This window comes from Siniperca chuatsi, linkage group LG3 (genome assembly GCF_020085105.1).
Source record: "Siniperca chuatsi isolate FFG_IHB_CAS linkage group LG3, ASM2008510v1, whole genome shotgun sequence".
NCBI lineage: Eukaryota > Metazoa > Chordata > Actinopteri > Centrarchiformes > Sinipercidae > Siniperca > Siniperca chuatsi.
The window spans coordinates 15,505,435-15,522,205 of NC_058044.1; the positions used below are offsets into that span (position 1 = coordinate 15,505,435).

General features: G+C 41.4%; 1 protein-coding gene across 3 annotated transcripts in view; it reads right to left on the reverse strand.

Annotated features, from left to right (window-relative positions):
* Positions 1 to 806: 806 nt before the first annotated feature.
* The window catches only part of si:dkey-117m1.4, a 22,106-nt gene continuing 6,141 nt past the window's right edge, over positions 807 to 16,771 (reverse strand). The window contains exons 2-9 of one of the 3 annotated variants that reach the window (XM_044191036.1): positions 14,332 to 14,426; positions 13,942 to 14,023; positions 11,041 to 11,416; positions 9,643 to 9,717; positions 6,288 to 7,435; positions 4,889 to 5,715; positions 4,370 to 4,624; positions 807 to 2,704 (exon numbers count right to left, since the gene is read on the reverse strand). In XM_044191036.1, the coding sequence (XP_044046971.1) occupies positions 2,451 to 2,704; positions 4,370 to 4,624; positions 4,889 to 5,715; positions 6,288 to 7,435; positions 9,643 to 9,717; positions 11,041 to 11,416; positions 13,942 to 14,023; positions 14,332 to 14,426 (3,112 nt within the window). In that variant the 3' untranslated portion in view covers positions 807 to 2,450. Of the gene's footprint in view, positions 2,705 to 4,369; positions 4,625 to 4,888; positions 5,719 to 6,287; positions 7,436 to 9,642; positions 9,718 to 11,040; positions 11,417 to 13,941; positions 14,024 to 14,331; positions 14,427 to 16,771 lie in introns of all 3 variants that reach the window. The other 2 variants (XM_044191037.1, XM_044191035.1) reach the window with 2 other exon arrangements.

Sequence of the window (16,771 nt, forward strand, 5' to 3'; positions counted from 1 at the left end):
CTAGTTACTTTTCAAATTAAGATTTTTGCATAAAAACACGAGTTTATAAAATATTGTGCTCTGTTATAAATTAAACTACCCAAAAGTTTATACAAGTACAGCTAGATTAAAAGATTAGTCAATTAATCGATTGACAAAAAATTAACTGGCAATTATTTTGATAATCATTTAAGTAATTTTTAAGGCAAAAATGCAAAAACATTTCATGGTTTCAGCTTCACAAATGTGAAGATTTGCTGATTTTCCTTTTGATTATTTTAATAATTTTTATTTATTTTTATAACTTTGAGGTTTGAATTGTTGGTTGGACAAAACAAGCATTGTAAAGGTGTCACTTTGAGCTCTGGGTAATTGTGACGGCATTTCTCACTATTTTCATAATATGGCAGTCGATTAATGGAGAAAATAATCAGCAGATTAAGCCATAATTAAAATAATTATTAGTTGCAGTCCGATACAAAATAGTTCAAAATTAGCTCCACCTCAACCAACTATAAGAGTAAAATCCTGCTTTTACATTAATGCATGAATAATAATAATCTAATGATAAACTATATAATAGTATAAAAGTCACAGGGGACATTGTTCTGCATTGAGTACTTTTACTTTTAATACTTTAAGTAAATGTTCCCGATACATACTTTTACTTAAGTAAAGGATCTGAATACTTCATCCACCACTGCCAATAACATACATTCTAAACATTTAAGTAATAAATTACAAATCACTTCAATATTTTCACCAGAGAGAAACATTTCACTTTTGGTGAGATGGGGAATTGAAATAAATAACCACAGCACAAAACATAGAGCTTTAAAGTTTTATAAGACTTATAAAAAAGAAAAAACATAACACAATAACCAAGGCATGTCATACATTGTGTTTTTTCTTTGTTTCTCTGAGGAGTATTTACAAACAGGCTTATGTACAGATAGCAGTAACTCATAAATGGAAAAAGCTACAGAGTCTAGCACAAACAACCAGTTAGCATAATGATAGTATATTTGTTATGTACAATGTAACTGGCAAGGCTAGAGCAAGAAAGAACATAAAGATTCTGCGAAAGGTTTAAATAACTTCAAGTATTTGTCTTGAGGTTTCATGGAGGTTTTAGTCCGATGGACGCAGATTTCCAGCAATACTGAAGAGAAACCAAAAATCTGGTCGAGCTGCAAACCGTGTAGTGTGGCTGGGAAAGGACAGGAGGAGTTCTAGCCGTCGGAAAAAACAACACAGACAATGCAACAAACGTAGCGACACAGAACGATCATTTCTCTGATAAATGCCCACTTTTCAAGAAACTTTTAACACAACCAAGGGAAATCTCTCCAAATATAAAGTGATATCCAGCTTATTAGCCTATAGCACCTTTTTTACTACTTTGAATAACAAATGTGCAACAGGCTGAAAAAAACAACAAACAATAGGAAACGAGAACATACTGTTCCTCGGGGGGGAAATGACTGTTGACCGCTTGAGTCTAATGCAACAGGTTTCAGAACAGTTCTCATGTTTCTGGACTTTGTGGTTTAACTAAACATCTTAGGTATCCAAAAGTAACTTCACGACATTCTGAGGCCATTTAATTGTCTTACTTATGAAACCCACAACTCCCACTCTGGAAAACGATCTCCATCGTAATGCTGTGTTCCATTTAAATTTTTTAAAAAACATCATAGTAACTGTAAGAGTAACTCATTCATCACCTAGTACCTTACATGTAAATTAAGGTCCAAATATAATGAAACCATAGTCAGGATTGCACAGTCAGCTGTATGAAAAGAAGAACTAGCTTGTTTGAATAAAGATCTGGCTATTCTTCTAGGTTAGCAGTAGTTAGGCCTACTCTAATTATATAGCCACTATTAAGAAAAGTGCGGCCCAAGCACAGGCCATTTGTCCTATTAACGTCTCCAAGTGCATAAAACACTAATGCTACTGCACGACGTTTATGTAACAACACTGTAGGGCTCAATTGCCTCCTTGTTTACATTTCAGTTTAGTGTATCCATTTGGAAGGAGAAAAAAATGTCCATATACAACACAACACAGGCTGTGGCCAGTGCCATGGTCTCTGAAGTCCCCACAAGGGATGTCTCAAACGGCACCTGTCCAAGTGCACTGCTTTTGACAAGACTTGCACTTTAACCCTCAAATCAGGAGCACCATAAAGACTCTAGTGTAATTTTTTTAAGACCTTAAAGTAGAGCAGCGAAAAAAGTTAATTCAAATTTCTGTTCTTGTATGGCTCAAAATAAAAATGCCATCAGGTCTCAAATTAGAAAACATGTCACATACAAACCACACTACCAGAAGAGTAGAGTGAAATTTAGGACCGTCCTCTCAAAATTAGTGCATTTCCTGGGCAGCAGGGTACCATTTGAGAATCTACTCTGATCAGCTGCACCACACCAGACATCCCGCCTCCCTCCCCCATACACTTCCCCCTCTCAGCAGACAGTGAGGGGCTGGGGCTCACTTTCACGCCGCTGGTTTTTCTTCAGCAGCTGAATGCGGTTGTGGCAGTAGAACTTGATGGCTCGCCAGTCGCGGTGGTTGCTGACCAGCAGGGGGCACTGCTGCAGGCAGCGCTCACAGTCAGCCTTTGCGGGGACTCGGAGCTCAGTGATGTTTCGGGTCAGGTGCTCCTCGACTGCCGCACGCTCAGCCTCCGACCAGGGACGTTTCAGGACGCCTCGCTTTCCTACAAGGGAGGAGAGATGAATGGAGTTAGAGATTACATGTGTTTGAACAGCTTCTCTCATTCGGTACGAGGGGATAGACCCCCCCCACCACCACCACTCACACTCTTAAAAACTCAACAACCACAATGAGTGAGACATCAAAAATCACAATTCTTGGGAATGATAAAACATTTCAGTTCTTTTCCTGCTCTCATTCCCAAACTGGGTTGTAAAAATAGTCACAGAACTATAACTCAGCCTTTTTGCGAAAATGTAGGGTTGTCTTTTTACTCTGTTGACTTTATAAAACTCCAAATTCACTGGTTTTGATGTATGCTGACATGTTTGAAAAATGAAGCCTGGTAATATTTTTTGTCCACTGTTTTTTTGTTCCTTTGCATGATACTGTAACAGAAAAAACAAGATTAACAACTTTGAGACAAGGAGGAATCTTAAGGTGTCCATTTTTGTTGCTAGTTGCCTAACAAGAACGCCAGACATATGGTGACCTCAAATGTTTAAAAAAAAAAAATAATTCACAAGTTCCATTTGAAGGCAGAAAATGATTCATACATGCTTCATGGTTTTGGCAGCCATGTCTAGCCCTGAAGTTCAGATTATTGTGCCTTCAGCTCTCAAATCGGAAGCACTGATTGTCTATAAAATCAATATTAGAACTAGGGATGGTAATTTCTTCTAATGTTGACATTTAAATGACACTGTTACAACACACTATACTGATTGATGAAGAATCTGATGAATCTAGGCCAGATCTAATCTAATCAGATCTAGGTCATTTTCAATCAACTATAAAGTCACTAGCATTCCTCACTAAACTGAATGTCTTTGGGGTTGTTTTTTTTTTTTTTTTTTTTTACAAAAAAGACATTTGAAGATGTCACCTTGGAGTCTGAGGAATTGTGATGAGAGTATTATCTGACAGTTTATAGACTAAACCACTAATCAGTTCATTGAAAAAAATTATCGGAAATGAAATCACTGAATATTAAAAATGTCTTATCTATAAAGAATGATTTGCATCTTCCAAGATATCAAACTTACTGATTGTTTTTCATTATAAGCAGAGGATCCTGACCATGACAGTAACATTTGAGAACTTGCTGCAGCAAGTAGAAATTTTATTAATCAAGGTACCTTTGTCACTTCAAATGAGAAATTCTGAGCTTTTACACACTATTTTGTTTCTCAGCAGTGTGCATTTCTTGCAATTTGACCAGTGAACTTTGCCTGCTGGGATAAACATGTACTGGTACACTTTGTGTTTCACCTTCAAAGACTGACATGGAGCCTGTCTGATGAAACAAACAGCTTTAACTACCCATGTTGTGAATGTCGTTTCTCCTCTCTCTCCTTGGATGCACACACACATAAACATAAACACACACTGTGACTATACTATACTCTATTCTTACATCTCTCCTTTCTTTTTTTCACTTTTTTTCCCCAGATTATAACAGTGGTTTTGTTCCCTTAATTATTTTATCATTGCTGTTAATTAAATTTTTGAATTTTCGTTTCTCTATTTTCCTTTATTTTGTTTATTTTGACTTTGCGGGTGTGCAATGGGTTTTTTTTTTAAATCTCACCTGCACAATTTTCTTTATTAATCTTCCTCCATTTCGTTAAATTGCGCAATTACACTTATACTTGAAAGCAAAACAAACCTGATTTGGGCTGACCTGAGCCTCTCCTGCGGTTTGCGGGTGGAGGTGGGGGTGGAGGAGGTGGGGGGGGTGGCTGGGTGTTCTTGAGCTTCTTGGGTCGTCCCACCCGGCCATTGTTCTTGCCCTTCCTGACATACAGCAGGGTAGGTGTAGGATTCGAAGCAGGAGCAGGGGTGGGCACCTCCGGCTTCTCCTTCACCTGCTCCCCTTCAGACTCTCCCTCTGAGTACGAGTCTGCAGAGTTTCCTGACATAACTGCAAAGAGGGAAGGAATGGAAAAGTCGCAGGGAAAGAAGAGGCAAGAAAGGAGAGGAAAGAAAGAGCTTTATTAGTCTAATCTGTCACTACTCTCCATGTTCTCCTGTTCACACACAAACATCCAGAAAAAATGGAAGGGTCATAATCCTTTTCCAGCCAGGGGATGTTTGACAGCATTAAGGGAGGGATGATACAGCTCATCTTGGATAACAGAAAAAGACACCAGTCCCACTCATTCATTCAGCCATCCATCCATCTCACCGTCCAGTTCCAGGCAGATGTGGTTCAGGCTCATTCCTCTGAACAGCACTCCATCTCTCTCTCCACAAAGCACGACTCGGCCCACCCTGCCCATCAGGCCTGGGTCTTGGCCAATGCCAGCACAGTTCTGTGTCACATGGTACTCCCTCTCCAGGAAGTGCTCCAGCCTCTCCACAGCGCTGCCTCCAGGCTGCCCGGGCTCCTCTCCTTCTCCCAGTAGCAGCAGCTGGGTCAGTATAGCTACCTGCCGGCGAACCCTGGTCTGGGTCAGGGCACGGGGATTGCGGGTACCGCTTGAGCGGGCCAGGCTGCGGAGGAGGTCAGTACCTCGCAGGGGTGTGGCGGGGGAGTGGTAGGGCCTGGCGAAAACATACGGGTTTGCGGGGTCAACTCCCACATCCTGCCGTGTCTGCAGGAGGAGCTCCAGGCAGGGCTCGCAGTGAGGGGGGAGGATGAGGGGCTGGACTCGTCCACGTTTACCCTGGACCCCAACTCTAGGGAGATGAGGAAGCACCAGGCGCTCAAAGGGGGACAGGGAGGCCTCCAATGGGGTGAGAGCTGGAGGGGCACCAGGGGGGACAGGAACGGGACACTGGGGAGTGACGCGAGCACGATATTCAGCGATGGAGAGCTTGGAGACCTCACACTCACGTCGTCGGTTGTACAGGATGAGGAGAGCCAGGCTGGAGTGGCAAAGAAGGCGCCAGGCCTCAGCTGACTGTAGCTGCCGAGACAGGGACAAGAAGGCTGAGTGCTGCAGCCGACGAAGGTACAGCACCAGAGAGGACAAGGACGAGAGGAGGGGCAGCAAGTGGTGACGCCCCGAACTACTGAAAAAAGAGAGACGGTGAGATATGAGATAATTTATTCATTTAAATAGTATTAGTTTCAATTACCTTACAACAATTTAATGTTAGTTTGTTACCGTATCCTAAAATCTAACTCTACCAAAATTTTTAATATACCAGCTACAGAGCCCGGCAGGCATTAGGCGTGAACTTTGAGACGATTTGTGCACATAGTTGCAAAAATGTTTATTTGTTTTAGGGCTGCAACTAAAAATTATTTCCCTATCAATTAATCTGGTCATTATTTTCTCGAGTAATCATTTCATCTAGAAAATGCCAGACAATAAGGAAAAAATGCCCTATAATTTCTCAAATGTGAGGATTAGATGTTTTTGTCATACATGATAGTAAACTGAATATGTTTTGGACTGTTGGTCGGAAAAAACAAGGCATTTTAAGATATTAAAATTAATTGGACAGTGGGACATTTTTACTATTTTCTGACATTTTTTAGACAAAATGATTAATTGATTAATCAATGATGAAAAAAATCGTTAGTTGCAGCCCTACTCTCATATTTGCTCACAAAGCAGGAAAAGACCTCAAGTTACCTCAGCAAGTCCTTTTCCTTATCCTCTGTCCCGCTGTCATCTTCCACCTCCATCACTCCATTCTCCTCCTCCTCCTCCTCATCCTCCTCATCTTCCTCTTCTTTTGGTGGCTCCATCTCTTTGGCTGGCTTGCTGCTGAAGGACTGAGGGCACACCACCTCAACATCCTCCTCTTCTTTGAGCCTCTTTACCTCCACGACCTCCACATCTTCTTCATCTTCGTCCTCCTCATCCTCTTCCTCCTCGTCCTGTCTTTCTTTCTTCAGCCTCCTCATCGCTCCCTTCCTGGACTGCATCACAGCCACAGGCGGTGGGCTTCTCTTTAAAACAGACACAGGCACTGCGCTCTGTCCTCGTGGAGGAGTCAATACAGGTGGGGTGGAGTTTCTTCCAGAGGAGGCATGGGATTGGTTGGCTGCTGTGAGAGTGGGCGGGGACATGGAGAGGTCCTGGACGCCACTCTGTGGAAGATCTGAACTGCGGCTCTGTCCCGTGGCTTGTGGCGACTTTGAGTGCTGCTGAGTGTGTGTGTGAGCTGTGGTAGGGTTTGTGTTCTGTGCATGCAGGCGGGGCATCTGTGTGTAGCGCTCCACCAGGGCAGAGCAAACTTCTGGTTGGTGGGCATGGTGTTTATCTAAGTGGCGGCCCAGGGAGCGAAAGTGGCGTCCACAGTACTCGCAGGTTTGGCGCATGGAGTCAATGGACACTCCTCCTTTGGGGACAGTTATGTTGACGTTGCTTGTGGTGTTGGAGCCCAGTAGAGCCGGAGCTTTGAACACAGGCTTAGCTGAAGAGGAGGACGAGGAGGAAGACGAGCAGGGAGGGGAGGACTGCGCCGGAGGGTGGGATAAAGGAAGCGGACGGTTGTGATGAGGAACGCTGGTGGGGGAGACCAGCGGCAGCCGCCCGGGTGGGGTTCGATGGGGGGTCTTTTTCTTTGAAGGAGTGCCACGCCGTTTCTTGCGGCGGCGTAGTGCGCGACCGCGGGGGCTGGCGTTGTCCTCATCTCCGGCGTCTGAGTCACTGGCGTCAGAGTGGGAGATGGGGGAGGAAGATGGGGAGAGGGACCAAGAGGGGGTGACGTACTCCTGCTGCTGCAGCTGTTGTTGCTGCTGCTGCTGGGCTGTCAGAGAGAGAGGCTCATCCTCCTGGAAGTAAGAGACAGTGACAGAGTGGGAAAAAAGAACATGTCACCTGCTGTCCAGACACATTTTTTGCAGTATTAATAGTAATGTAGGTTTGACATTTGTTTTGACGCATTCAAGGATTTTTTGCTGTAACAAGTAACCTAATTGATTATATATTTCATTTTTTGTAACTTTTTCAAACTTGCATTTCTTTACTTTGTTTTCCTGTATTCTAAGTTTATTTTAGCAAAATTTATAACAAGTATTATAAGACCTTAAGGCTCAATATCTCAGAGGTGCCTTTCCTAAACAATAGTGGTCACTGGCACTGCTTAACCACTGTAAACCACTGGGATCTTTAAACTAACTACCCACCAAGTCACCACTTTTCCCCAAAGATCTCACCGCCAAGTCACAGGTTGGCTCCATCGCAGTGCAGTTTGAATGTCGTTACTGACATTACTGCACCGATGTGTTAAACTTTCACAAGTCTAATCAGATGCACAGTCAGTACAGTCATTACATTTTAAAGCAATAAGCAAAAGGTGAGCATCACTGGCAAGAGAATCAACAGTGAATTGTCTGCACACAAGTGATAAGTAATTGCTGCAATGTTTCCCAATCAGACCATTTAGTGTGTGACAGGAGGCGGAGAGGCAACAAACTGCACAAAGACAATAAGCACAAGCAGGTTAAATTACTTGTGCTGTTTTACTTTAAAGGAGTTAAACTTGATGACAATTTGGGTCATTACTACGCATAATAAAACAGTTATCCAGAGGAGGGGCAGGAAGACTTGATGATAATGAATTGTCCACCTACATCCAGACAGGTGGAATCCTGCAGACACAGCAGTGCATCACAACCGCATCAACATTTGCTCACTGATGTTCTGTTTGTATTGTAGGGAGTCAGTGCTGTTTTTACTGCATAGATGTGAGGCAACAACACTTGCAAGAAACACACCATACAGCAGAATTAGGTATCAGATGGAGTGCATATATTTACTGTATGTATTCAGAATAGAAGTCTCCATTCCAGTGAAGGTTCTGTCAATGTTGGGTTTTTATTCTTAGTAAAATAAATTTACTTAATGTCTTTAATACCACTGTTTGGCAGTGGGACAGGCAATACAAACTCTTCTGTGCAGCTTAACAAATCGACATAAGTTTAATTTAAATTGAAATATGTCAGGTTGACTTTTGGGGAAATTGCATCTTAAACCTGCAATAAATAATTTTTTGACCACTTGGGGGCAGCAGAACAACAACAACAACATTATTATTGCCTTATAAAGTTGATGCGACAAACTTGTTAGCAAACAGTTGCCTGTTTACACATCCAACATTTACAGAGCAACATCATTATTCTTTTGGAGTCGTGTTTCTGCCTACCTGATGAATGTAACAGTCACTCTCTTTTAGCTCTGTTTTTGGTCTCTACCAAGTCCTGAGGGAAATATCTGGCTCTTTAGCTTCTAAATGCTCCACTATGTTCACCAGCTAGTCGCCAACTGTGTCTGTCTGCTGTTTGGTGCTGAGCAGGTAGTGTACAGTCACTTCCTAGAGCTTTTTCACCTGCTGCGGCTTAAAACGACGCTATAAGAGCAGTGAGAGTGAACCAAAACAGTAAAGCTGAGGACCGGAAAACTAAACAATGAGCTGAAACTCGCAATAAAGCTCCGTAAAGCCCAGGGGAGCTGCAGATTCAGGTGATCTTTTTTTAGGTTCATCACTACGAGCAACACCTTTCACATTACACATTGCCATTTCATACATTGTTATCATAAAAATATTGATTATAGCCACTGCACAAGATATCTTGAACATTTCCATTTGATGGATATGGTGCACAGAGTCTCGGGTTTGAATATTTAATTTAGTGTAAACATCATATGGAACAAGCTGATAAAGAATAAATACATTATACTGTCAGACAGAGCGGAAAGTTTTTTCAAACCTTTAAGCTACTTAAAGGGGAAATACAAGGAAACTGAATGTTACCCAAATGTTAAGTGATATTTATATTTGTGTTGACATTTAATTCCAGAAAACTTTACAAAACCTTACTTCGTAAAGTAAATAGGGGAAGTAATTTAGGAAGTCTGAAATGTTATCTTCCACAACACTGGGTGTGGAGGCAGGTTACATTAATAATAATGAAAATAATAAAAATGATGATGTATCAGTCTGCTTACTTTTAGGGAAACAGTGGTGTTTTGCTCTTACCTTTTTGATATTGTTGTTATTCTCTGTGTCAGAGTTACACTCGTGCTGCACTGGAGACACAGTACCACGGAAACCCTGTAGGACACAGAGCAGTCACATTAAAACAGCCAGCACACTGCTCATTAATGCTTGCCATCACAATCAGACTCAGCTGTCACTCAGAGAGCAGGAGGACACCCCTCCATAGTTGGTCCTAAGCACAAAGGTTGATTAGGACTCCAAATCTCCCACTAACAAGCCAAACAAAAGAAGTTAAAAGAGATATACTTTCAAACACTGTCAACTTCTCATGAGCAATACACATCAGGCTGGAATACTAAGTACAGAACAAATCAATTAGCCAATAATAGAAACCTAAAAAGATCTGTTTTAGACTTTATCTCAGCCAACTTTAAGATATTAAAATATGGCTTTGAGGGAACCGTGGTCCCACCTCTGATGTCAATTTCTCAATTTTGTCAATTTAATTTCCTTAAACGGATTTTGGTGTCATCATTTTGTTGAGTAAATTGATCCAATCTAATGAGATCCATTAAAGGAACAGATGTCATGTAATAACCATGGTTACTGTTGCTAAAGCACTATAGGTAGAGAGAGAACTGGAGCTCAGCCATCACCATGGTAACCCCATGCCTTGCTTAGCTTTGAGTGTGTAGCATGAATGTGTGTGCAGCAGGTAGTGTGTGTGTGTGTGAATGCGTGTGTGACAGACAGTGAGTGTGTCAAGCTGATCAACAGTGTGTGAATACACATATGGTTGCCTATCTGTAATCATCAGAGATATGCATGTGTGTGAATGTATTTCTATACTTAAGAGGACCAAGTAACCAAGGACAGACAGGTGAAGAAAACTGAAATGAGATAACTTGAGATAAAGTGGCTGGTTTTGGATTGGAAATTTAGTTTAGAGTTGAGGTTAAAATTAGGTTTTGGTTCAGGTTAGGTTAAGAATTAAGGTCAGACAAATGAAACCAGAAAATTAAGACTGTAAAGCGAGAGCAAGCATGAGTAGCCCTGCTCAATCAAAACAGTCCTGTAGCTGCATTGTGTTCTGTCTATTGAGGTCTCTACTGTTGGTGGAGAGACTGATATATTCTCTTTTTTTTACAACAAACTTCTTCCCGAGTGACTGTTTAACACCAAGTTTTGACATTTCTTGATAAATGTTTGGATTGCTGACAATATTTTCTCCATCTTATCTACACTGGAAATAACAGGGCGTTGTCTATATTTGGCGTATTTATCAGCAAGAACAACAAAATGCAAAATACATCACCAAATAGTGGGTAAAATTGATTGGGGGGGTAATAAAGGGAATAAATGTCCTCAAGGTGATCACAAGTGTGATACCATTAACATGTGTGTGAAGTGTATGGATCTGTCGTTCAAGGCACTGACCAGGTTCTCTCCCCACTCTGTCAGGCTGTAGTCCACAGTGATCTCCTCCCCCTTGGTGATGTCTCGGATTGCGATAACAACCAACCGCACCTGGCTGCCACAGTGGACCTCTCGGATGCGGCAGTTAGGGGAGGGAGGGAAGGAACTGGCTGCTGGGGCTGGAACAGAGGCTGTTGGGGCAGTCGGAGCTGTGGAAGCAGGGGTCAGAGACGGGGCCTGAGCTGAAGTCACAGTGGCCGGGGCAGGAGCAGGGACTGGTGTTGGGGTTGGGGTTGGAGCCGAGGAAGCAGCAGGAGCTGGAGCTGGTGTGGAGGCCGAGCAGGAGCTGGTCTTGGATCCGGAGGAGACTTTGCCATGAGCCTGCTCTGATGGACCGCTGGGAGGTGAAGGGGGCGGGGGATTGAAAGTTAAATTCACTACCTTCATCAATCAACTTGTGCTGTTGGTCTACAGTTGTATGCAAAAGTTTAGGAACCCCTGACAATTTCCATGATTTTCATTTATAAATATTTGGGTGTTTGGATCAGCAATTTCATTTTGATCTATCAAATAACTGAAGGACACAGTAATATTTCAGTAGTGAAATGAGATTTATTGGATTAACAGAAAATGTGCAAAAAACGAAATTAGACAGGTGCATAAATTTGGGCACCCCAACAGAAAAATCATATCAATATTTAGTAGAGCCTCCTTTAGCAGAAATAACAGCCTCTAGACGCTTCCTATAGCCTGTAATGAGTATTGTAATGAATGTATTTTGGACCATTCCTCCTTACAAAACATCTCTAGTTCAGTTAGGTTTGATGGTTGCCGAGCATGGACAGCCCGCTTCAAATCACCCCACAGATGTTCAATGATATTCAGGTCTGGGGACTGGGATGGCCATTCCAGAACATTGTACTTGCTCCTCTGCATAAAGGCCAGAGTAGATTTTGAGCAGTGTTTTGGGTCGTTGTCTTGTTGAAATATCCAGCCCCGGCGTAACTTCAACTTTGTGACTGATTCCTCAACATTATTCTCAAGAATCTGCTGATATTGAGTGGAATCCATGCGACCCTCAACTTTAACCAGATTCCCAGTACCGGCACTGGCCACACAACCCCACAGCATGATGGAACCTCCACCAAATTTTACTGTGGGTAGCAAGTGTTTTTCTTGGAACGTTGTGTTCTTTTGCCGCCATGCATAACGCCCCTTGTTATGACCAAATAACTCAATCTTTGTTTAATCAGTCCACAGCACCTTATTCCAAAATGAAGCTGGCTTGTCCAAATGTGTGTTTGCATACCTCAAGCGACTCCGTTTGTGGCGTGTGTGCGGAAAAGGCTTCTTTCGCATCACTCTCCCATACAGCTTCTCCTTGTGCAAAGTGCGCTGAATTGTTGAACGATGCACAGTGACACCATCTGCAGCAAGTTGATGTTGTAGGTCTTTGGAGGTGGTCTGTGGGCTGTTTTTGACCGTTCTCACCATCCTTCGCCTTTGCCTCTCCAATATTTTATGTGGCCTGCCACTTCTGGCCTTAACAAGAACTGTGCCTGTGGTCCTCCATTTCCTCACTATGTTCCTCACAGTGGACACTGACAGCTTATATTTCTGCGATAACTTTTTGTAGCCTCCCCCTAAACCATAATGTAGAACAATCTTTTTTTTCAGGTCATTTGAGAGTTGTTTTGAGGCCCCCATGTTGCCACTCTTCAGAGCAGAGTCAAAGAGAACAACAACTTTCAATTGGCCACCTTAAATACCTTTTCTCATGATTGGATGCACCTGTCTATGAAGCTTAACAAGCTCACCAAACCAATTGTGTGTTCCAATTAATCAGTGCTAAGTAGTTACAGGTATTCAAATCAACAAAATGACAAGGGTGCCCAAATTTATGCACCTGTCTAATTTCGTTTTGATGCATATTGCACATTTTCTGTTAATCCAATAAATCTCATTTCACTACTGAAATATTACTGTGTCCTTCAGTTATTTGATAGATCAAAATGAAATTGCTGATCCAAACACCCAAATATTTATAAATGAAAATCATGGAAATTGTCAGGGGTTCCTAAACTTTTGCATACAACTGTATTTCTCTTCTGTTCCAATGCTATTTTCTTGGACGGCAAATACATGCTGCATATCTATATTATCTGTATTATTATTAGTTGATTGATATAAAATGAATCAACAATATTTTTTTTACAGTTGACTGTCATTTATCAAGCAAAAATGCCAAACATTTACTGGTTCTAGCTTTTCAAATCTGAGTGTTTGCTGCTTTTGTGTTTTATTTCATTGTAAAATGAAAATATTTGGTTTTGTACTGTGCTGTTGTGTGTGTGTCACAAATTGCTGTAATAGGGGTTTTTCCAATCAAGGTATATAAACAGAAGTGACGGAATTGTAATTATGATGTTTTCTCATTGTGTGTACAGTCTTCTAGCCGTAGGGTTAATTTCTTTGCTGTTGGTATCCACTGCAGCTGAATGAGTGTAAAGCAAACAGTTGAATCCACAGATACAAACTCATGCTAGTGCTTTAGGGCACTGATTCTCAATCCTAGTCCTCAGAGTGCTGCATACTTCTGACATCTCGTGTATAGATGATAGCCTGATTATATGGCTAAAATGAAAACCAACAGTGTGATTCAAAAGTGCTGCTCTCAGACAAAGCTGTCCTCAAGTGTTTGTTGAGTTAAGATCAGCAACCATTCATTATTTTTTAAATCTAAAAGCTGAGCGAATGAAGTAGCCTTTAGACAGGCCTCCAGGAACTGTTTAACCATTTATTAGTCTGCATATACACTGACATCTGTACAAAATGTTTAACATAATATACAAACAGCAAAAAAATATATATGTATATATTCTCCTCACAGCAATCAATAGAACCACACAAATGTACACTCACCAGTGGTGAGGAGCAGGCTCTGTGTTGTAGAAAGGCCCATCCAGTGTGGGCCGTTTATTTTCTGCTGCTTCCTTACGATCACCTGAGAGCACAGCAGCAGCCAGTATAAAAGGATTATATACAAGTATGCAGGGACACACACACTCACACGCACACACAAAGGTCATCACCCCATCTCCTGGAGCACATACACAGGTGCACATACGTAAGCAAGCACACACACATGCACAAAAGTAGGTCACACTCACTTGCACATGCTCTACCCCCATACCAATCACACAGATACACAGACAGATGCACACACCACACACAAACACATATATACACACACACACAGTTGACGGCAGTGAGAATATGGCATGCAGATATAATACACACAAACACACACACCTGGGTTGAAGCTGTGTTCAGGCACGCTCTCCTCCTCAGTGTGTGTAACAAAGACTTTCACGGGTGTCCCTTTCCTTTTCCTTCCACAGCCGCGCCTGCAGAGAATACACACACACAGAGACGCACACATATATATGCAATTATCATTTAATCAATCGGCCTACTGGCCAAACTTCAGTCAGGTCAGAGAGTGATCAATAAGCTGATGGCCATCTATTGGATCAATACAAACTGTGGTTAGCCATCCCATATAAGCAAATGAAATACCAAAAAAAAAAACAACAATATAGAAACAAACACAGCAATTAGACAATGATTATTTAAGCTGCTCTTTACCGTTTATGTGGTATGTAATCTGGTGTCTGGTATCAGATTTAGACCATCTGCACTGATTGATAGGAAATTAGTTCAGTTCAAGCCCAGCAAAAGCAAAACTCCCTGCAAAAAGTTTCTTGACACATACTGAAACATACTGTTTTTAAAACTTTGCCATCTTTCCTCACCACACACCAGGTTCAGAAATTAAAGACAGCTCAGGGCAAAAGTACACTTGAATGTTCATAAAAAAAAAATTGATTTAGCAGCTAAAAACGCCCCCTGTAATTAGGAGTAACCTCTCTTGCATTTCAACCTATTCACATTTATTTTACTGAGCTGTCAAATATTCGTGTGTCAGTGTGAATACTGTCCCCTGTGGACCACCACAAGATAAATCTTTCCAGTTCATTCTTAACCCTAAAAGAATTTTAAGGCAGTTATTTCACTTTTTAAACATTGACACAACTGTATACTCAGCCTGAGCCAGGAGAAATGTTGTCACCACACAACCCGAAAGAACAGAATAAACAACCTCACACAAACTGTACCAACAAAAATAAAATAAAACAACCACTTTCATATACTGTAAATAAGGCTGGTTATCATTTCAATGTATTGATACTAGTGCTGATAAGATAACCGATAACTTTTAGCTGAATACTTTTTCCAAATCCTTACTTATAATAATAATATAAACACATCCTTCTAGAAAACACCTTTTTACATTGAAGAAAAGAAACCAAATTTCCAAATGTTAAAATGTTGTCCAAACACAAGCAGCCATACAAGAACTTTGCCTAAATAAACTGCAGTCTAAAATTGGTAGAGTTATGATTTAAATCAGAAACCCTATGATCAAGGAATAAGTAGAGTACAAAAGTCAGCAGACATTTAATACCAGCTTTCTGTACTGTATTGAGGTTCAAAACGAAGCCCTACATATAAATCTCAACAACCGAGTTGTAGGAAAATTAACTGGTCAGCCCGTTAAAGGTCCACTGTGTAACATTTAGGAGGATCTATTGGCAGAAATGGAATATGTTTCTGCAGTAGCCCAGAATGGACAAACCAAACACTGGCTCTAGATAGGGCCTTTCACGTTTTTCGCAGCCACCGTAGTTTCTGCTACACGCTTGGAAGGGGAGGGTGAGGCGAGCGGTATTCAAATGGTTGCAAACTGCAATTTCACTGCTAGATTCAACTAAATCCTACACACTGGACCTTTAAATTAAGACATTTCTTGAACTTAGTGCAGGATGTGCATTATTTTATGACTTAAAGTAAAACAAATCCCACTGGTCAAATTGACTTTGCCAGAATGAAATGCTTCATAGTTGAAAATAACTTCATAGTTGAAAATAACATGAAAAAGGACAAAAAAGTAAAATTACCACACACTATCACCTTTTCACAAATTGCCAGTTTCAGCACTGTTGAGATTTTTGAACATTTTTTTGAGGCAAATCAACACACTGAATCCAGCTTCATATGATGGTTATGTAAACCTGTAACCTCTGAATAATGACCACACTGACCATAGTAAGATTCTACAATCTAGTTAGTGTTTGTAGTTGAGTGCTCTGACCCCTGGATCACCACTAAGGAGTGTGTCATTACCCCAGGGAGCTCAAACGCAGCCACCTGTGTGAGCCCAGAACGGCCAAGCGAGATTATCTTCTTCAGACTAAATCCATGCCAAACCCGCCTCGCTCAGAAGAGCCAAACTGATCCTGCCTCTGCCGATTCTGGGCTAGTTCTGTTACCACAGATCTCAATATTGTTTTTCGTCAGTCTATTTTTTACTTGCATGACATTGGAGGCTCTTAAAAAACTAGGCCATAGGAAGATCGTGCTTTGGATTTTGAGGTGTTCATTATTGTCTGTGTGTGTGTGTGTGTGTGTGTGTGAGTGTGTGTGAGTGTGTGTGTGTTTGCATGCAGACAAGAGAGAGAAAAAGAAAAAAACAGAGGAGAGGAAGAAAGGAAAGAAGAAAAAAGGGATAAGAGAGAAAAAAGTGAAGCAGCAGAAAACAGACAGAGGGAGAAAAATAGGAAAAAGGAGCAAAATAGAAAAAAGACAGACAGAACGAGAACAGAGAGAGGGAGAGATACTCATTCAGCAG